Source organism: Eulemur rufifrons, chromosome 14 (assembly GCF_041146395.1).
Source record: "Eulemur rufifrons isolate Redbay chromosome 14, OSU_ERuf_1, whole genome shotgun sequence".
In the NCBI taxonomy this organism is placed as follows: domain Eukaryota; kingdom Metazoa; phylum Chordata; class Mammalia; order Primates; family Lemuridae; genus Eulemur; species Eulemur rufifrons.
Genome location: NC_090996.1, coordinates 17,575,837 through 17,596,873, shown reverse-complemented (window position 1 = coordinate 17,596,873; position 21,037 = coordinate 17,575,837). Strand labels below are relative to the sequence as shown.

The 21,037-nt window shown below is 44.5% G+C and overlaps 1 protein-coding gene across 1 annotated transcript; it reads right to left on the bottom strand.

Annotated features, from left to right (window-relative positions):
- Window positions 1-1,154: 1,154 nt before the first annotated feature.
- EIF3C (eukaryotic translation initiation factor 3 subunit C) lies at window positions 1,155-20,479 on the bottom strand. The gene is made up of 21 exons (XM_069486686.1): window positions 20,420-20,479; window positions 20,143-20,281; window positions 18,809-18,874; window positions 18,519-18,708; window positions 18,017-18,142; window positions 17,772-17,826; window positions 17,546-17,655; window positions 16,738-16,865; window positions 10,827-10,986; window positions 10,584-10,687; window positions 9,961-10,102; window positions 9,642-9,767; window positions 9,391-9,484; window positions 8,221-8,411; window positions 7,757-7,981; window positions 3,945-4,308; window positions 2,136-2,295; window positions 1,977-2,042; window positions 1,809-1,896; window positions 1,545-1,707; window positions 1,155-1,448 (listed from the first exon to the last, which is right to left on the bottom strand). Exons 2-21 carry the CDS (start codon window positions 20,241-20,243, stop codon window positions 1,366-1,368), a joined length of 2,742 nt encoding a protein of 913 aa, XP_069342787.1. The 5' UTR covers window positions 20,244-20,281; window positions 20,420-20,479; the 3' UTR covers window positions 1,155-1,365.
- Between the last annotated feature and the right edge of the window lie 558 nt (window positions 20,480-21,037).

Sequence of the window (21,037 nt, the reverse complement as noted above, 5' to 3'; positions counted from 1 at the left end):
CTGGTTACATACCTAACTCTTCAATCCTCTTCCCACCTCTGATCCCAATTACCCCAACTTCTGATACTTTTTCCTTTCGAGTTTGGCCGTCTGCCTCTAATTTCAAACTCCATAATGCTGCTTCATTATCCTTCTTACAACTGGACCCATTCATATTATTTTGCCTGTGTAAGTCCAAAGCATTTAAAGTCTTCATGAGATGGCCCCAAGTTGAGCCTCCAGCCTGTCTCCTGACACACTTCACACACATACTTTACACTAAACACACTACTCTACTTCTCCAATCCTTTCCACTTGCTCTTTTTCCTCTGCCTACATCAATGCTTCTCAAATGTGGCAAAGAATCATCTTTTTTAAAAAAAAAGTTTCATTCTAGGCCAGGTGTGGTAGCCATGCCTGTAGTCCTAGGCACTTGGGAGGCTGAGGCAGGAAGATTGCTTGAACTCAGAAGCTGGAGTCCAGCCTGGGCAACACAGCAAGACACTGTCTCTTAAAAAAATAAATAAATAGGCCGGGCGCGGTGGCTCACGCCTGTAATCCTAGCACTCTGGGAGGCCGAGGTGGGCGGATCGTTTGAGCTCAGGAGTTCGAGACCAGCCTGAGCAAGAGCGAGACCCCATCTCTACTAAAAATAGAAAGAAATTATATGGACAGCTAAAAATATACATAGAAAAAATTAGCCGGGCATGGTGGTGCATGCCTGTAGTCCCAGCTACTCGGGAGGCTGAGACAGGAGGATCGCTTGAGCTCAGGAGTTTGAGGTTGCTGTGAGCTAGGCTGACGCCATGGCACTCATTCTAGCCTGGGCAACAGAGTGAGACTCTGTCTCAAAAAAAAATAAAAATAAAAATAAAAAATAAAAATAAAAATTAAATAAATAAATAAATAAAAATCTCAGCACTCCCTCTTCATTATGGTACCTGTCTTGTCGAAAGCAGGTAACAGGATCCCAAATGGTCCACGGACCACACTTCACAATGGTTCAGACTCCCTTTTCCCTGCCTGGTCCAACCATCCATCACTACTGCTCCATTATGTCTTCCCTGACATTACACCCCACAATCACCTGTTCAGTATATTCACCTTTTTTCATACCCATTATAACATGTCACACATTGTCACAATTTTCTGTTAAACGTCAAACATGTTAAGAGATGTGCACAATTCATCTCTGCATCTCGACTCTTGTGTCTGCCATGTGGTAGAACCTCAGAAACATAATCAGCAAATGAATGGGCCCAATACACCTTTGTGGTGCCATGCAATCAGGAAGTAAAACAACTTTAAATAGACCTTTAATGACTGGGGTGTAGTTTAGGACGTAAGGGCTGAATGGTCTAGGCCATAGGGAGAGAAGAGGAGAGCTCAGTAGGCTGTCTGAGACTGCTGCTGGCGGTAGCCACCGCGGCGCATGTAGCCCTCATTTTTGCGGTAGCCATCCTTCTGGTCTGTAGGAGAAAGGGAAGGAAGGGAGGAGTGAGTGGCAGGGGAAAGGCGGCAAGAGGGGCAGGATCCTGGGAGAGTGAGGAGATGGAACCACTCACCTCGGAAGTAGCCACCATAGGTGCCCTGCTTGTGGTCAAACACCCGCTCGTTATTCTCCACCAGGCTGCCCAGCTTCTCGGCCAGCTGTAGAGCCAGGTTCTGCTGGGCAGTGGGCTCGGTACGGTGCATCACCACTGTCTGCGTTGGCTGGTCCAGGGAGGCCTGAGGGGACCAAGGCAGGGGAAGCGACATGACACAGATCACACTCCTCCACTCCAATCCCACCATGACCCCACCCGTCTATTTACCACTCTAGCCCTTACCATCAACTCCTCATTGATGATCATCTTGCTGATGATTGAGTGCACGGTGGGCAGATCCAGCTCAAACATGTCAGACAGTGTCTCCATGCTGGGGAGAAAGAAGACAGGGGCAGTTAGGACCCTTGACCAAAAAGCTGGGGCTCCTCTGTGTCCCAGGACCCATGCTACCTGATGGAGTCATAGACACTGCTGTAGGTGAAGAGGTAGGTCCTCAGTGACTCTTCCTGGATCTTCCTGTGGGCACACGGGAGAAGAGGGGAAGGTCCTCAGGGAAGGAGGCCGACCAGTCTTCTCTTCCCCCACCCACCATGGCCTCTGTCTGCTCACCTAACCAGCATGGTACGGACTTTGTCAGCCTCGGGGAAAAGGTCCCATACTTTTCCATTCATCTTCTCATTGATGATAAAACTATGGCAGGTCTTCCAGTCACCCATCTTCATGGCCTTGGAGGCGGCAACCACATGTTCCCTCATTGACTCAGGGGGACCTGAAAGGTCGGGAATGAGACATGGTCTAGGGAAATCTGGGTCCAGGGCTCCTGCCCCCATCAGCACTGTTCAAAGAGAACCAGGGGCCAGAAGAGCAAACAGCCAGACTAGAGACTTTCCCAGCTCTCCACTAAACAGCTGCGTGATTGTACAAGTCACTTAACAGCTGAATAAATTTACTTAGCTTTGGACTACATAAGTCCATAGATGTGCTTCAGGGGATTGGTAAATCCCTTGAAAATGTTGACAAATTGTCGTGTACATCTTCCTAGTAAAGGGGTCCATAGCTTTCAATAGATTCTCATAAGTCTCCTTGACCCCCCAAAACCCTCTACCATCTCAACTTGAATGACATTTACCAAACTCTATTCATTCTTATATTACCTTCATGATTTGTGTTATACTCATACCTTGCTTACACTGTTACTCTTCAAAGTGGCTCACTTCTTTTCCTTAAAGAATTAAGCCCCAGTCTAATTCACCTTTGTAAAATCACAGGTTTTATGTGCAGATTATGAACTTAGGCCCCCAAATCCTGTCCTGAGAGGTAAGACAGGAAGATAAGACATGGCAAACAAGAGTAACTGGAATTCAGGGCAGGCAAAGTGCAAAAGCTCTAAGGATGGAAACGGGTGGCACATGCAGAGAAGCATGAACACAGCCAACCCTAGAACAGGCACAGAAAGCTCAAATGTGCACGCATCAGGCCCAAATAGAAATGTATGAACACGGCAAAGTGCAAGGAAAAGTACACAACCCTCTTGGAATAGCCTCCACTTTAATGCCTTTGAAAGAAGCAAAGTTCAAAGAATACTTCTCTACAAACCAAACAAAAGTGCAGGGGTGAAACAGAAACTGACTTTTGGCCCCACTGTGGAAAGAGCCAGAGGGCAGTGGTAGGCACTGTGGTGAACTGGAGAGCCCTTCCCCACAGCTGCTAGCTCTGTGGGAAGGCAGGCCCAGGGGAGCCAGAGCCACCGAAATTCTAAGACATACAGAAATTCAGATTTTGTACATTTCCCCACAAAATAAAATACCACTAAAATTTGCTCAACGGGCACCTGCACTTAAGCATGACCGTATCACCACGATATACGTGACCAATGGAGGACAAATCTGTCAGGGGACGTGGCTGTGGACAGTAAGCTTGGCTCACTCATCAGGTCCTCCCATGCACCAACCTCACAGGAGGGGCATGATTCCAATTCCTTTCCCAGCAAACCACAAGCGTATAACCCCTGCATGATCAGGTCTTTCAGAAGTTATCAAAGGAGCCAGTGTTAGATTTGTGAATGGTAAGGCTCTATTATTGTTGGTTTGGCTGGAATATAAAGTGTGCAAAGGGGAGAAATAGGAAAGAAAGGTTGGAGGCACATATTAGCTGTGTTACACTTGGGCAAGACACTTAACTTCTCAGTGCCTCAGTTTCTTCATCAGGAAAGAGGGTATTAATAGTACCTATGCCACAGAGTAATTACTAATGAAGATTAAATGAATTATTATTTATAAAATATTTAGTTCCAGGCAGAGAAGTTATCATTAAATCAAATGGAATCATCTAGAGAGCTATTCCCCTTGATTTCTCTTCATCCTTAAACGCAATCAAGGAGCGAGGCAAGTCTGCTGCACTATGGAGCCCCACACTCACCCAGCAAGGGCTGCCGCTCGCCCACCCGCAGCTGGTGATGGAACTGCTTGCTGATCATGCGTCGGCGGGCATCACTCTCATGGGCGGCCATGTAGGGTATCTCCAGGAGCATGGCAGACACCAGATAGACACACTCCAGCAGCTCCAGGTTGATGTGCAGGTGGAAGGGTACCTGCCGGCGCCGCTCCACCTTCTCCTGCTCCTGGTTGCGCTCCTGCAGGCTGCGCAGCAGCAGGCCCTGGCCCAGAAGCTCCTTGGCCCGGCCACTCGACTGGATGTCCAGCAGGGCGTTGTGTGCATCCTTCGTCAGGCCTTGGCGGAAGGCACAGATGCCCAGCTGCACCATGGTGCGGTTATACAGGATCTGGGGGCAAAAAGTAACGCACTCAGACGTGACAGCCACAAGCCAAGTCATTTATTCAACAAACATACTTTGAGCACCTCCTACATGCTGAGCACTAGGCTATGGGCTGGGACAGAGAACAAGACAGACAAGTCCCTGCCCTCCATGGAGCTTCTGTTCCAGGGGTGGGCTACGGAGAACAAAATATCCACACTACACAGAAGGTGATTCACACTAAGAAGAAAATTAGAGCAGGGGACGGAGTCAGGAAGGAAGCATGTGTGGTGGTGGCGGCTAGCAATTTTATATAACTAGGGAAGGCCTCATTTTGAAGGGAGTGTTTGAATAAAGACCTAAAGAAGAAGACAGAGCAAGTCATGCAAGTATCTGGGGGAAGAAGAACATTCTAAAAAAAAGAAAAGTCAGCACAAAGGTCCTGTGGAAGAAATATGCCAGGTATATTTAGGAACAGGGATGGTGATGTGGCCAGGGTTGGTAAAAGATATAAGCTGAGGGATGGCCAAGTGTGAGCCACGTTATGGGTTTCAACATGGGAAACCATGGGAAGTTTTGAGCAAATAGGTGATATAATCTGACTTAATTTAACAGGGTTACTCTGGCAGCTGTATCAAGAACAGCACAAAACGACTGAAAGGACACAAAGGCAGAAGCAGAGGGAAATCAGAAGACGATGGTGGCTTAGACCAGAGGGCAAAAGTGGAAGTGATAGAAGTGGTCAGGTAAGAATTTTGAACAGAAATGGTCCAGGAATCAGATGCAGTACGTGAGTGAAAAACAAGAATCAAGGATGGCCGGGCACTGTGGCTCACGCCTGTAGTCCTAACACTCTGGGAGGCTGAGGCAGGATGATCGCTTGAGCTCAGGAGTTTGAGACCAGCCTGATCAAGACTGAGACATAGTCTCTACTAAAAATATAAAAAAATTAGCTGGGCGTGGTGGCACATGCCTGTAGTCCCAGCTACTTGGGAAGCTGAGGCAGAAGGATCGCTTGATCCCAGGTGTTTGAGGTTGCTCTGAGGTAGGCTAATGCCATGGCACTCTAGCCTGGGCGACAGAGTATGACTCTGTCTCAAAAAAAAAAAATAAATAAATAAATAAATCAAGGATGACGCCAAGGTTTTTGGCCTAAGCAATCGGGAAGATGGATTTGCAGCTAATTAAGAAGGAAGGATGGTAAGTATTTGAAGGGGAAATACTAAGTCTTTATTAACAACAATAATAAAAATATAGAGATCAACATCAGTCATGAGCACAAGTGCAAAGAGCCTTAAAAAAAATTGGCAAATAGAATCCAACAATATATAAAAGATGATATACATGACCAAGTAGGACACATCTCAGGAATAAAAAGTTAGTATAAAAATATAACATCATGGTTATTCATTACATGAACAGAATGAAGGAGAAATAACTGTATCATTTCAATAGATGCAGAAAAACACCTGACAAAACTCAAGATTTATGACAAAAATTCTCAGCCAACTATGATCAGAGAAGAGAACTTCCACAATCTGAGAAAGGATATCTATAAAAAATCTACATCTCATCATACTTAATGGTAAAATGTAGACTGCTTCCCTGCTCAGGCTGTGAACAAGGAAAGACGTATGTTCTTACTACTTCTGTTCAGCTATCTTGGGAGATTTGAATTATTGCAATATGGCAAGAAAGAGAAATAAAAAAGAAATAAAAATCAAAATAGTAATAAAACTGTCTCAAAATGCAGATGACATGATAATCTAAGTAGAAGATCCTGAGGAATCTATAAAATAACTAGAATAACTGAATTTACAAAATGGCAGGATACAAAGCCAATATATAAAAATTAACTGTATTTTTGCAGACTGGGAGTCAACAATTAGAAAATGAAATTTAAAAACTAGTACATTTACAATAGCATCAAAAATTATAAAACATTCATGAATAATTTTCTATACTGAAAACTGGAAAATATTGCTAAGAAAAATTAAAGGAGAAATAAAAATCAACTTGGAAAAAAAAGAGCAATCTCAAAAATGAATAAAGCTGGAGGACTCATACTACCTGACTTCAAGACTTAGGGTAAAAGGCACAGCAATCAAGACAGTATGAGAATGGCATAAGGACAAAGAGACGCATGAATGGAGCAGGGAGAGCCCCAAATGCACTCACACTTATAGAAGCATATGGTTTTTCATGTGGTTTGCCAGAAAGGCACCAAAGCAATACAATGGGAGAAAGAAAGTATTTCCTACAAATGCTACCAGAACAACTAGGTATTCATGTAGAGGAAAAAAAGAACTCTGATCCAAATCTCATATCATATGTAAAAATTAAATCAAGACAAGTCATAAATCTAAGTATAAAAGTTAAAACCTATAAAAACTTACAAAAATTAAAATTAAAAAAACTTCATGAATTTCAAGTAGGCAAAGGGTTCTTTAGATAGGACCTAGAAAATAACTGGAAAAGAAAAAACTGATAAATTAACTTCATCAAAAGGTATGGTTAAGAAAATGAATAGGCAAACCACAGTTTGGAAGAAAATATTTGCCAAACATGTATCTGACAAAGGACTGGTCTAGGATATAAAAAGAACTCCTTCAACTCAACCGTAAAAAGATGAACAGGTTGGGCGCAGTGGCTCACACCCATAATCCCAGTGCTTTAGGAAGCTGAGGTGGGAGGATTGCTTGAGGCCAGGAGTTCAAGACCAGCCTGGGCAACACAGTGAGATCCAAAAAAATGTTAAAAATTAGCCAGGTGTGGTGATGCGCACCTGTAGTCCCAGCTATTTGGGAGGCTGAGGCAAGATAATCACCCAAGCCCAGGAGTTTGAGGTTGCAGTGAGCTATGATGACACCACTGCATTCTAGCCCAGGCCACACAGTAAGACCCTGTCTCAACAAACAAACAATCAAACAAACAAACAAAAACCCCCACTACCAGACAGGTTGTCCAAATGTTCTACACGTAAACATCACCGAATTTTGAACACAGATTTACAGGATCTGCACTTTTAGACACCACCTTACTGCTTCCTCTGTATGAAAAGGAGCTCAAATATCACCACACAAAATTAGTCGTTCCACTGTTATGTTCCACCACATCATGTTGCATTTGGGCTTCTCCCTGTCTTTCTTCTTAGTTTAACAACTTCTTAATGAGTTCTTTTCGTCTTTCTAATTAAGATGATGTCCTAATGTTCTGAACCAGATACACAATGGATAGAATTAAATGTTGGCTGAACCCAAATCTTTCTCTATCCCAGAGGAATCTAATGCTGTTGGGACAACATACGTGTTAACATGCAAGAAGATCAAAGAACGTGGGCATTTGGGAAAGACCAACTGTCTACTTAAATTTGCACCAGCCAAACAGGTGGCTATTGTGGTTGAACCCTTTTGCCTCAGAGGACAGGGTCTGGCCTCCCCATCACCACCAAGGCCAGAAGGCCTCCTTATCCTACCTGCACTGGAGGGTCTGCATGCTGGATGTTGTCTTGCAGGTGGCTCATGAGCATGAGGTCACGGGCCTGGTACCAGCGGGAGTGCAGGGCGTGGTGGTAGATGTGGCAGAGGATGGCGCACGTGCGGATCCGGTCTGTGCGGTCCTTGGCGTAGATGTATTTGCACAGTCTCTCCATCAGCACAGCTGAGTCCTCACCCTCGTTTTCTGCCTGGTCTTGCTCAGACTGGGGAGGCAGAGGGGTTGTTCGAGAACAAGATCCGGCAAAGACAAAGGCTTTAAATGGCTCAGGCTATTTAGTAACCAAAGATGAGACTCTACCCAGCCTCACTCTAATCCCTCAGTTTACCTCCCTGCTCCACCTCAGCAAGTCCCTAGGGAATAGATGTGCCACCAAGTCCTGAGAGACATGCAGGACAGGTCAACACATCCCCCTCCCCTCTGACAGGAGGGCCACGCACTCACCTTTGAGGAGCCCTCTGGAGGAGTGAGCTGCCGCTGATGCGCCTTGTAGTCAAACTTGTAGTAGGTGTGGAGGATGCGCCGCAAGTAGACGCGGCAGATCTCCTCAGTGGTGCCCTTCTCCTCCAGGTAGCGCTGCACTCGCTCGATGATGGCACACACCTGGGCCTCATCCTTCAGGTGCTCCACGTACTCTGGCAGGGGGAGCACCCACCCTCATCTCAGCTGGGCACCCAGACTTTTCCAACCTTCTGTCCCAGTCAATCCAGTTACCCCTGTTTGTTTTCTGCACCCATCAGAAAAGTCTACTCGCTGTGCCCTGGAAACATCATCCTCTCCCAGAACCCACCACCTCTCATCCCAGAGCTTAGAAAAAAATCCCAACTACCCACCTCTGCCGGAAAGGGCCTGCAAGGTCCCGCCCTTGCCTTATGGCCCACAATTCTCCCCTGGCCTTACTGTGCTCCAGCCACACTGGCCTTTTTATTCCTGGAACATGCCAAGCTCACTTTTTGTTCCTTCTGTCAGAAGCTCTTTTCTGCTAATTCTTCCCCTGATTTAACCCCTCCTCATCAGATCTCATCTCACGTGGCTCCTGCCTAAAGATGCTTCCTTCAACCGTTATCTAAAGCAGCCACTCCTCCTGTCACTTTCTACCATGGGGCCCTATTTTAACTTCTAATTCACTCACACCTTACATTATGTAAAGTTATCTTGTTTATTACTTTACTATTATTATTTGTTGAACTGCCTTTCTCTAATATCAAAGGGAAGCGCATGAGCACCGAGCCTTGTTCATCACAATGCCCTCGACTTGGTCGACACATACACATTTTTACTGAGTTGTTCCCATCCCAATGCCAATGAGCAAAGCTAAACAAGACCAGTGAATAAATGCCTTACTCCAATGGTTCTCAAGTTATAGCCCCCAGACCAGCAACATCACCTGGGAGCACATTAGGAGTGCAAATTCTCAGGCCTCACCCAGACCTACTGAATGAGAAACTATGGGAGTAAGGCCCAGCATGTGAACAGCCCTTCAGAATGAATGCTGGGTAAGGAAGGGTTGGCTTTCCAAACACTCTGGCTTAGTATAATCCTTATAAAACCCAAAAGTTAGTGTTATTCCCTACACTTGTCCTCTCACCAAAGCCCATACTTGATCAGGCTCACCTTGAGAGTGAGGATCAGTATTTTGCATGATTTTGGTAAATTCTTCATCCATTCGTTCCACCAGAGTTAGGATACAGCCACGGACACGTAGTGGCTGAAGATGAAGGCAAAGAAGAAACAAATTAGCCCAGATATCAAACTTTGGGACTGATCTCCATCAGTCCCAAACCTCAACCTTTCTGTCTCCAGTGAGCTTTCCCAAAGCATATGCATATGTTTCCAGTTATCCCACCAATTCCTCCTCCCCTTACCTGGTCAACATTTTGCAGGTTCTCACTTTCTTCCAGAATGTTCTCTCCAACAAAGATGTTGGGGTTTGCAAACAGGATGTCCATCAGCTCATTGATGCAGTCCAGGCACTTCTGCCACATCTCTGGCTGCCAAGAGATTAGATTGCAGAGTCAGAGGTGTGAGGGTCGAATAAGTGGATGCCTCTCAAGAGCCCCTTCACCAGATCAAGGGGCCTTCAACTACCAAGGCTGTTTCCAAAGCCCCCAAATTTTAAAACAATAGGTACCTTCTCCTGACCCACCAGCTATGCCCTGAGATACTTCTCTTCGTTGTCCTCACCTTCATGTATGTTGCCAGGTTGGGGTTGTAATCATAGAGAGAGGCAATGATATTGAACTTGATCTTGACAATGACACCCTCTCCCAGGTTGTTTTCAGAAGCGATCTGAACCAGTAGTTGTAGCAGCTCAATCTGGGCGGCACTGGAGGGGTACAGAACTGGGTGAGGCTTTGGAGACAGATCAAAAAGTCTCACCCTGTCACACAGGATGCCCCCTTCAGACAGCAGGGCAGCCCATTATTCCTCCACCCTTAACACCTGTGTACTTGCTTCTCCTTTATAAATTCCAAACAGAAACAACAATAATGCTAACAATCCTGGAACAGTATAAAATGCTTTCACGTCTACCATCCTCATCAGTCACTTAGTAACTAAATAAGGTGAGCATTATTCCCATTTTACAGATGGGAAAATAGTCCCAAAAGGTTAAGTGACTGGTTAGGTCACAAGAAGAGTGAAGAGCAGAAAATGGACCAGTTATGTCCCAAATATATTGTTCCTCTACTACAGCCATACACAGATCCTCCCCAAACAGAACCATTTCCCCACTAACTTCCACCTCGTGTCACAGAGAAAAAGAGCTTCCACTCTGTAATCCTACAACCCAGGCCCGTGAATCTTACCGATCAGTTCCCTTCTTGCCTCGGGCCTGTAGGATCTCATTCAGTTTCTTGATGACAACAGCATGGGTAATCTCAGTTCCCTTGGCGAACATTTTTGGCTTCTCCTAGGACAATATACATCCTGTCACGTGCATGCCAAAAGGAACCCATTATTGCCTTAAGTTTTTTCCCATCCTGACCAGAAGGGCACCTGCATGTCCTCTCAAACTGTTCCCTAGTTCATTTTAACTCTAAAATCCTCACCTTCACAAGGGGCACTCCACCCCGGACCCTCTCCCACTCCCCGCCTTCATTGTCCTCCTCCTCCTCATCCAGGCGCTTTGATTTCCTATCGTGCTTCTTCTTGGCTTTGTCTTCCCGTTTCTTCTCAGCTGCCTTCTTGTCCTCCTCTGTGGTGGGAGCCCTGCCAGGAGACATGGGAGGAGATGAAAGACCAGCTCCTCCTTACCGATAAGGCTTCTTCCTCTTTTCCTCCACCCTCTGAGTTATACTCTACAAGAACGACCTGGAGAGCAGTTAACCATAACCATAACCAAGGCAAAGAGCACTAAGCATTTGCATTTGTTGGACTACTTACCAAGGTCTGTCACACTACACCCATCAAGACACTTATGAAGAGAATGGCAGGGCCAGGTCTACTAAGGTAGAGGTGCTAACCAGGCCACTGTAGACGTAGAAACAACTGCCATGTTGCTCCACAGCTAACTTGTAAGGTTTTTCAAAGTATCTATAAACAAGTTATTTTCTTTGATACTAGTTGCTCTGTCTAGACTGACCTATTTATCAGTCACGTACTACTCAGTTTATCCCACCAAATAGATAAAATTTCTTATGATAATTGATTAATCTAAATTCTGAATTTAAAAAAAAAACAATTGTTCAATAAAACAAAATGCCTCCACAAAAAAGAAAAACATCACTGGCTATCTCAAAACCACGTTAGGCCACTTAATGTTGCCTGAAACCATCTCTAATATGTATTCATGTAACAAAATATAAACCTAATGACAGAGACAAATTATTTCAAACTCTGCACAGAGTTGTTTTAACCTGTGAAATTTTACCTTGTATACCTACCTAACGCCCCCCACCCCACCCCCAAAATCTAAAATTAGTTCCATCAGTGTTCTGAGGAAAGCCTTTAAGAAAATAATATTAGAATTTCGTATGTCAAAAGCTTTTTGACATTGAGAGTTTGTGGCTTTGTAGTCTCAAAGAATAATTTACAGACATTATTTTACTTGTATAACAAGGGAGACTTTTCTTTTTTGAGACAAGGTCTCCCTCTGTTGCCCAGGGTGGAGTGCAGTGGCAACCTCAGATTCTTGGGCTCAATCAATCCTCCTGCCTCAGCCTCTCGAGTAGCTGGGACTACAGGCATGCACCACTATGCCTGGCTAACTTTGTAAATTTTTTGTGGAGATGAGGTCTATGTCACTTAGGCTGATCTTGAACTCTTGGGCTCAAGTGATCCTCCAGCCTCAGCCTCCCAAAGTGCTAGGATTACAGGCGTGAGCCACTGCACCCCACTGTTAGGGAGATTAATTTTTAGACTGAGTTTCAACCAAGACGAAAGCAGGATTTATGTAAGAGAAAGAGGAGCAAGGAGACAGGAGGAAAACACAGAACAGTGAATTTTGTTCGTACTTTTTTGTGTGTAAACTCATTAGCTCTCCTTGAGTAAGCCATCCAGGGTTGATGGATTTTCCAGAAAACATGAGAGGCTGTCTGGTAGTATTCTTTTTCAGCATGTCATATTAAACCAGTCTATACCCTTCTCCTCATTAAAATTTCTCAGCCTTCATCTTTTGGTCAAAACAAGCTCATAAAGAAGTGGGTTTATTCTCAAGAGCTTCAGCCTCTTTTTGATGTGGGATAAGGCTGTCTGGTAACATCAAAGCACCTGGATATTAGGTGGTGGGTTTGGGCAGGAAGTAAGAAGACAGTCAAATACTATAAGAAACACTTAGAATCTGTATTCTATTTAATTTTTAATCAGGCTAAGCCTATCTAGAAGAATGCCTTTAACAATCAGCTTAGTGAACTTTAATCAAGTAGCTTCTTAGTTGATTCAATAATCTGGTTTTCTTTCCCAAAGTATTTATCCCAGTATCATAAAATGTTTATTACAGATTTAGTCTTGACTGACCAGTATTTGAAATCAATTTTATTTAGAATTAATTTTTAGCTATGAAATTTAGTTTGCGCTGAAATATTTAAATTTTCAAACCTGTTATTTGGACTGCATTAGAGGTAAATTACAGATTGCACACTGACACTTCTGAAATTGTAGTTGGGGTAGGAATTCTTAAGTACAAAACTGATGAAAGGTATCTTGGACTCTTTCTGGTAAGTGCCCATATTGGACTATTTTTTTTCCCCCAGCATCCTGTTGCTGACAGATTGTATTCTCTCTCTTTCTTTTTTTTGTTTTTTGAGACAGAGTCTTGCTCTGTTGCCCGAGCTAGAGTGCTGTGGCATCAGCCTAGCACACAGCAACCTCAAACTCCCGGGCTCAAGCAATCCTCCTGCCTCAGCCTCCCGAGTAGCTGGGACTACACGCATGCGCCACCATGCCCGGCCAATTTTATATATATATATATATATATATATATTTTTTTTTTTAGAATATAGTGCAGGCCACTCTATATATTTTTAGTTGTCCATAAAATTTCTTTCTATTTTTAGTAGAGACGGGGTTCTCGCTCTTGCTCAGGCTGGTCTCGAACTCCTGACCTTGAGTGATCCTCCCGCCTTGGCCTCCCAGAGTGCTAGGATTACAGGCGTGAGCCACCGCGCCCGGCCTGTTTATTTGTTTTGAGACAGAGTCTCGCTCTGTTGCCCAGGCTAGAGTGAGTGCTGCGGCATGAGCCTAGCTCACAGCAACCTCAAACTCCTGGGCTCAAACTATCCTCCTGCCTCAGCCTCCCGAGTAGCTGGCACTACAGTCGGCTGCCATCACACCTGGCTAATTTTTTTCTATTTTTTTTTTCCTATTTTTTTTTTTTTTTTTAGTAGAGATGGGGTCTTGCTCTTGCTCAGGCTGGTCTCAAACTCCTGACCTCAAGTGATCCTTTCACCTCAGCTTCCCAGAGTGTTAGGATTACAGGTGTGAGCCACCATGCCCAGCCAACATATTGGACTCAATCAAATATGGCAATGAAGATTTTTGTTTTGAAACTTGGATAATTAACCGTTCAAAAGAGAAAGAAAAGATTAGCAGTGGAGAAAAGAACAAAAAAGACTAACACAAAAGACACAGAAGTGGAGGACGACACTGATAATAAAATTGAAAGCTTTTGTCTCAGTTACGGATCCTTTTTCTTCTTCTTTTTAAGAGACAGGGTCCCACTCTGTTGCCCAGCCTGGAGTACAGTGGTGTGACCATGGCTCACTGGAACCTGAAACTCATGGCCTCAAACAATCCTCCCACCTCCACCTCCCATCCCAAAGTGCTGGGATTATAGGCATGAGCTACTGTGCCCAGCCTCAATTATGGATCTTGAACTGAAGGCTTTTGGAGGAAATTATTTACACCTGATGTCATGATTGACCTATGATATCTTACCGAGATACTATTTGAAGCTTTCCCCCCACCCCAAGATGAACATCAGGATCTCTAGGGGGTCTGCACATCCAGGTTGTTAGGATCCTAAGCAAGGGTGTGTATCTAGTGGCTTTAGATCAGTATGTATGGCTGAGAAGGCATCATTCCTTTCAGTGTAGTTTTAGGCCTGACTTCTGTTGATATCTCTTAACAATTAACCTTTTGGTCTCTTAACTATACATTAAGTAGAGGTGTAGCTGGTGATGACCTTTTAGAAACATAGCTTGCATTTGTTGGATATATATAACATAAACATTTGTTTTCTGATGATTTCTAACAAGATGTGAATATACCAATGTATAATCTGTCATGGAGCCGGGGTCAAGCCAAGTCTTAGGTTTTTCAGTTAGAATTTTATATGATGAGAGTTCACTGTCCTTTTCAGGTGTGGATCACAACATTCTTGGGGCTAAGAGTAAAATACTTTAAGCCAAGGAAGATTAAGTTCTTTAGAAGCCTTAATTTTTAAAATAGCATTAGTTTCTCTGATCATCTCAGAGCTTTGGTGATGATTTAGACCAAGAGGTTTCAGTTTGATGATATTTTAAATCATATTTAATCATATTTTGCATTTCTGCAAAGGATTTTACCTGTAAAGTGAGTTTTATCATTAGACAATCTTACAGTGGTATGTTTTTATTTTTTGGAGATAGGGTCTTGCTTTACCGCCCAGGCTGGAGTACAGTGGCATGATTATAGCTCAATGCAGCTTTCAACTCCTGGGTTCAAGTGATCCTCCTTAATCAACCTCCCAAGTAGCTGGGACCACATGTGTACACCACTACGCCTGGCTTATTTTTTTTTTCTTTTCTTTTCTTTTTTTTTTTTAAACAGATGGGGGTCTTGCTATGTTGCTCAGGCTGGTTTCAAACTCCTGGCTTCAACCAATCCTCCTACCTCAGCCCCTGAAGTTGCTGGGATTACAGGCGTGTGAGCCACCTTGTCCAGCCTGTTGAGGATTTTTGAGTCTACGTTCATTAAAGATAATGGTCTGCAGTTTTCCTTTGTGGTGATGTCACAAGTTTGATTTTAATCCTCACTTGTTCCCTCAGACAGGAGGCTTTTGTGTGATGCAAATGTGCAGTGCATACTGCACACACCAGCCCAAATAATGGGACACCTCAATACACAATTACTGGAAGATAAGTACATAAAGCACAGTAGATATCATAGATCTGAACCAAAACCAACATTGATGGTTCTGTAAGATGTCAATAGGTTAAAAAAAATGAGTTTCATGATCAAGCAAGTTTAAGAGATGATTAATAAAGTTAAGCTTATCTATTTTGGTGGCACTTTTCAGACTCTAATGTACTAATAATACATGGCTGTAAACATTCCAAGGAGAAGTGACAGATAATGCTTCCCAGACATTGACCAGTGTTCCCTGGAGCACCACTCAACAAAGTGACCACTAAGTGGATGTTCAGCCTATTATCTAGACTTTTTCAGTGTTGGGAAACTCACTACCTCCTGAAGCAGCATAACCACAACTTCTACAAGTAGGAAAACAACCCAAAGAACATCAATAGTTCCTCTTGTTAAAAGAGCACTATTTTCAGTGAGCTTGAGATTTTACTGTGGGTACATAGGATCAGTTGCCACCTTTTTTGCAAAAGAAGAAACAGGCTAGGCGTGGTAGCTCACGCTTGTAATCCTAGCACTCTGGGAGGCCGAAGCGGGAGCATCGCTTGAGGTCAGGAGTTCAAGACCAGCCTGAGCAAGAGCAAGACCCCGTCTCTACTAAAAAATAGAAAGAAATTAACCAGACAACTAAAAATATATAGAAAAAATTAGTTGGGCATTGTGGCGTATGCCTGTAGTCCCAGCTACTTGGGAGGCTGAGGCAGTAGGATCGCTTGAGCCCAGGAGTTTGAGGTTGCTGTGAACTAGGCTGATGCCACGGCACTCCTCTAGCCCAGGCAACACAGTGAGACTCTGTTTCAAAAAAAAAAAAAAAAAATTGAGACCTAAGAAGAACTAAGGACTGGGAAACCCAAACCCAGATCAAATCCTTCCCCATTCTGTGACTGTCCTAGTTCACAAAGGCTTGCTGCAGTCTATGTGCTATATCTGCACTAAAAAGTTCTCAGGAAGGATGACAACAGTAGCAACCACCATTGAGGGCTTACCATGTGCCAATCTTGGGCTGAGCGACATCCTTATATTTTTGCACCTATCTTGGGAGGCAGGGTCCCTGCCCCATTTTATAGATGACAAAACTAAAGATTAGAAAGGTTAAGTAGCTTGTCCAATATCACACGGCTAACAGATGCCCAAGTGAGATTTGCACCCTGTACACAAGCAGTGGATAAAGTTATGGGTAAATATTTGGACTCTCGAGCCTTCAAATCCCATCCTCAGGACACATTAGCTTTGTGACCTTAACCACCTAATATACTTGACCCTCTGAGATCTCTCTGTAAAATGGGAAGAGTTGGGTAGGCTTCTACAACCTAAAATGACTACATGAAAGAAGCAACAACCTTCAAGATGATGACTTTCTCCCCTTCCCATTGCAGCCCTAGGTCCCACTACTTTTCTTACTTTTTAAGGAATCTTGAGGCCAGCGCAGTTTGTTTCCCTTCTTCCTCCTCCGAGTCTGAATCAGAAGATGTGGAACCTGTGTCCCAGTCTTCATCATCTTCAGAATCTTCTGAGTCCTCATCTTCATCCTTAGAGGGAAAAGAAAGAGAATCAATCAGCAGGAAGATAGAGAGATTGAATGATCTCTCTGCTCTCCCTGCTGACACATGTTCCACGGATTTTCAGAAGCAGGGCAAGAGTGGTTATTTGTGGTAAAGCTATGAAGAGCTGGAATTGGTAAGGCGTGGTGGCTCATGTCTGTAATCCTAAGCACTCTGCGAGGCCGAGGCGGGAGGATCGCTTGAGGTCAGGAGTTCAGGAGTTCAAAACCAGCCTGAGCAACAGCAAGACCCTCATCTCTACAAAAAAATTGAAAAATTAGCCAGGTGTGGTGGTGCACACCTATAGTTGCAGCTACACAGGAGGCTGAGGCAGGAGGACTGCTTGAGCCCAGGAGTTAGAAGTTGCAATGAACTATGATGATGACATTGCACTCTAGCCTGGACAACAGAGTGAGATCTGTCTCAAAAAAGAAAAAAGAGCTGGAATGGACCACGAAGACCCAGAATCAAATTGCAACTTGGCCCCTAGAACTAGGCCTAGATTTAAGTTTGCTCAGTGCTCTAATACAAGAGGAAGTCTGTTCTCAAACCAGACTAACTAAATCCTACCCCTCCCAAGCCAAAGGTTCTGAGTCTTTTCTTCTTCCCAGAGACCCAAGAATGGCCCTGGTAGGCAAACTGCCCCTCAGTGTAACCCTGACTCTTACCTCCATCTTTTTGAGGAACTTTCGACTGTCCCCAGAAGGAGCATCTGACTTCTTCTTCAGGAAAGCTGCAGCACTGACTCCGTCCTCATCCTCATCCTCATCTGAGGAGCCTGATGGAAACGGGGGAAGAGAAAAAAGCCTGAATGCTGAAGAGCAAGATTGGAGGGCAACCAAGGAACCAGGCCGAAGGTACCCCTAACAATTTTCAGTAAGGATCTCTTCTTACCTTCTGAATCTTCCTCATTCTTCTCAGCATCTTCATCTGCAGATTGCTCAGGGTTCTGGAAAGAGAGAAATGAGAGAATAATTAAGGATACTTGCCAACCACACCCCCACCTCACCCTTTCACCCCGGACAGTTTTGTCATGATTCCTTGTCCAGTCAAACCTCTCATTTGCAAATGTTTTTTGGGTCTCAGACATAGGGGTCACTGTTCCTATAATTCAAAAAGTCTGCCTCCAGCATCCCCACCTGCTTGTAACTTGTGATATGGGACTCAAAATCTCGGTTGTATTTTCGGATCTTCTGGCGCAGGGTGCTCAGAGCCTTAGCATTATTCTTGTTCATCTTTTTCTTTCCTTCCTTATCTTCCCAAAGCTAAAGAGGGGAGAAAGGGAAATAGCAATCTGAGACTAAGCAGTATTTTATAAACTTCAGGCTTTACCACCACTTTTGAGTCCTGCTATCTGTATACCACTGGTACTACTTATTGACTACATCTGTTAACTTATTTTTTGAAAATCCTTTATATATCACCACTAGAAGTACAAACCATGAATAAGAGATGATAATAAACATAAACACAATGAATTTGTAGGTCCAAAAAGGTTCCTCTCCTTGATTTACCTTGTTTCTTGTGATCTGGGAAACACTGTATATAACAAGGCAAAGAACCCAGAGGAGACATGAGTCCTGCAAGCAGGTTAGGAACCCACGCCCCTCTCTGCATCCCCCTCACCCACAGGCAACACACCTCATTAAGATAGTCCTCCAGATCAGCCAGGATGCGGATATAGAACCTGGGGACACCTTCCTTGTCCACAATGCTCTTGGCCTTCCCATATGCTTTTCCCAGGAGCTCAAATTCTTCCAAGCACTTGGTGACATCACGAATCTTCATAGCATTACGGATGGTCCGGATAAGGTTGGTCAGCTCCTCAAACCTGGGTTGGGAAGCCAATACCACATGGGACATGCCCACCATGGGGAAAACTCGCCACTGCTCCCGGAGACTACCCATCACCCAGCCTCTCCTGGCCTCACCTCTTGTCCTTAGCACTTCGGACAACTCTCTTGGTATCTTCTTCATCCTCGCTCAGCAACAATGGCCTTTTTGAAAGAAAAAAAAAGCAGACCATTAATCTTTCCTAGTTCTAGTCTTTCCAATAGATCGCTATTTCTCTTCTCAGATGCGACAGGTGGAACTGAATAACTCAGCCCATCCATCCACACTCATCCTCTTTTTTGACTCTTCTTCCTCATAGCCTCTTCCTATATAACTAAGGCCTTTTGTCAAATGTAGCACAAAGATGACAGTCACTATCTTCTCAAAAACAATTAAGGTGCTTATTCACTATGTGATATAACTACATAAAGACCCAAGTCACTATAGTACTGGGGGAAACAACAACAACAACAACAAAAAAGAAAGGTAGAAAGAGTACCTTGGCTGTAATGAACAGAAAAGATTTCAAGGAGGTGGTACCTGAGCTAGGTTCTAGAAAGCAATATTTTCCAAAGTATGAGAGACCACAGCAAGGAAAAGTCTCAATGGCATTAATATCTCTGTTACTAATACTTTTCTTTAATAATGAGACCAGACAACAGACTCACTGCCAGCAACAATATCTCCATTCCTTTCATTTTATTAATTTTTACAATTATTTTCTATTTTATGGCAAGTGATATTGGTATTTCCACTTGTGACAGTGATACGAAATCATATTCCTATTGATATATACATATGTGTGTGGATACATATATATTTTTTAAACAGTAGCAAAGCCATATGCCAGAAACAACGAAGGTAGCATGAGAGTGAAAGAAGTCTGAGAAACATTCCATTGTTTTACAGAGTAAAAGAATTTTAATTTACAGAGGTAGGGGAGGGGTATTTAAGTGGAGGTAAACAGGACCATAAGAGATATTTAAGAACCTGCTGGCAGAGCCAGGTAGGCAGACTTCAGAGCCACATCAGAGGGCCCCCCAAATACCAACAAAGCATTTTGGGTTTCCTTCCACGAGCTGAGGTCATTGAGGATTTCTCGGCGTTAAGAAGAGAAGGGGGGGGCGGGAAGGCGACAGAAGGTACAGAAGCTGTATACTTATAAGCCAGTTAGAAAGCTGATGCAACAGACCCTGCCACTAGGAAATCTCTGTGACTCTATCCCTTGTATCTGGTGGGTGGACTCCCATATTTCACAGCACTCTAAGCGTGAAGTTTGTTTAATACTGCTCTGATCCTGTAAACTCTCGCCATCTCAGGAGCCGCTCTCGCCGCCCTCACCTTCAATCCCCTCCCACATACACGGCCTTCCCGAGCCCGCCTAACCCCGCACTCCCCGAGTAGTCACCGAGGCGCAGCCCCTCCAACTCACTGTTTGCCGTAGTTACCCCCGACAGGTTTGGTGACGAGCTCCTCCCCGGACAGCGATGACTCGGACTCGCTGTCCGAACCGGTGGTGAAAAAGCGCGACATGGCGACCGCGCTGAGGGGCTCCGGCCGGCGCGGGAGAACTGCAGGAAAGCCGGAGCGTCACGAACCACGAGAAGAGGCCCGGGCCACCACCTCCCGACCCCCGACTCCTCACCAGTCCCGCCCGTAGCCAGACCCGGGTCCCCCTCCTCGAAACACAAGACCCAACAAATACTAACCACTCGAGTTCGAGAGTCACACCGCGAAACTGAGACAGCGGAAACGCCGAGAGGAAGAGGCGGGTCGCGTCACTTCCGGGAAGCGCCGGCGAACTACACGGGCGACTACAACTCCCAGTGGCCTTCGCGCCACACAAGGGGCGGGGACAAGCTCGAAGAGGGTGGGCACTGAGACCCGGTCTGGGGGCTTCCCCGATCCAACTGCATGTTGTTTATTTAAAACACACACATGCCCTAGCCTTACCCTTGAACCGCAGACTCAGCATCTAAGGTTCAGAGCCCACGTGATGCTGATGAACTTCTAGGTTTTGGAGCTACGCTTAGGGCAAACTTCGAGTCCCAGCTCAGGCACTTAACTTAGGCAGATTTCCTAACTTCTGTACTTCATTCTCCCCAAGGTATAAAACAATAATAGCAACAGTAGCACCTACCTCATAGAGTATTATGAGAATAAAATGACTTAGTATATGTGAAGCATTTAGGACAGTGCCTTGTACAAAGTATATGATATTAGCTAGTATACATTCTTTATTTCACATATACTCGTTTTGCGAGCATTCACTATGAACGAGTAATGTTCTAGGCATCGCATGCAGCAGTGAACAAAACATAAAAGGA

Bases quoted from the DNA above. Each gene is read 5' to 3' on its own strand.
- EIF3C (XM_069486686.1), bottom strand. From the start codon at position 20,243: ATGTCGCGCTTTTTCACCACCGGTTCGGACAGCGAGTCCGAGTCATCG. The intron at 9,768-9,960 runs GTGAGGACAACG...ATCTCTTGGCAG, and splicing joins ACCTGGCAACATACATGAAG to CCAGAGATGTGGCAGAAGTG. The intron at 4,309-7,756 runs GTAGGATAAGGA...TTTTGCCCCCAG, and splicing joins ATGCAGACCCTCCAGTGCAG to ATCCTGTATAACCGCACCAT.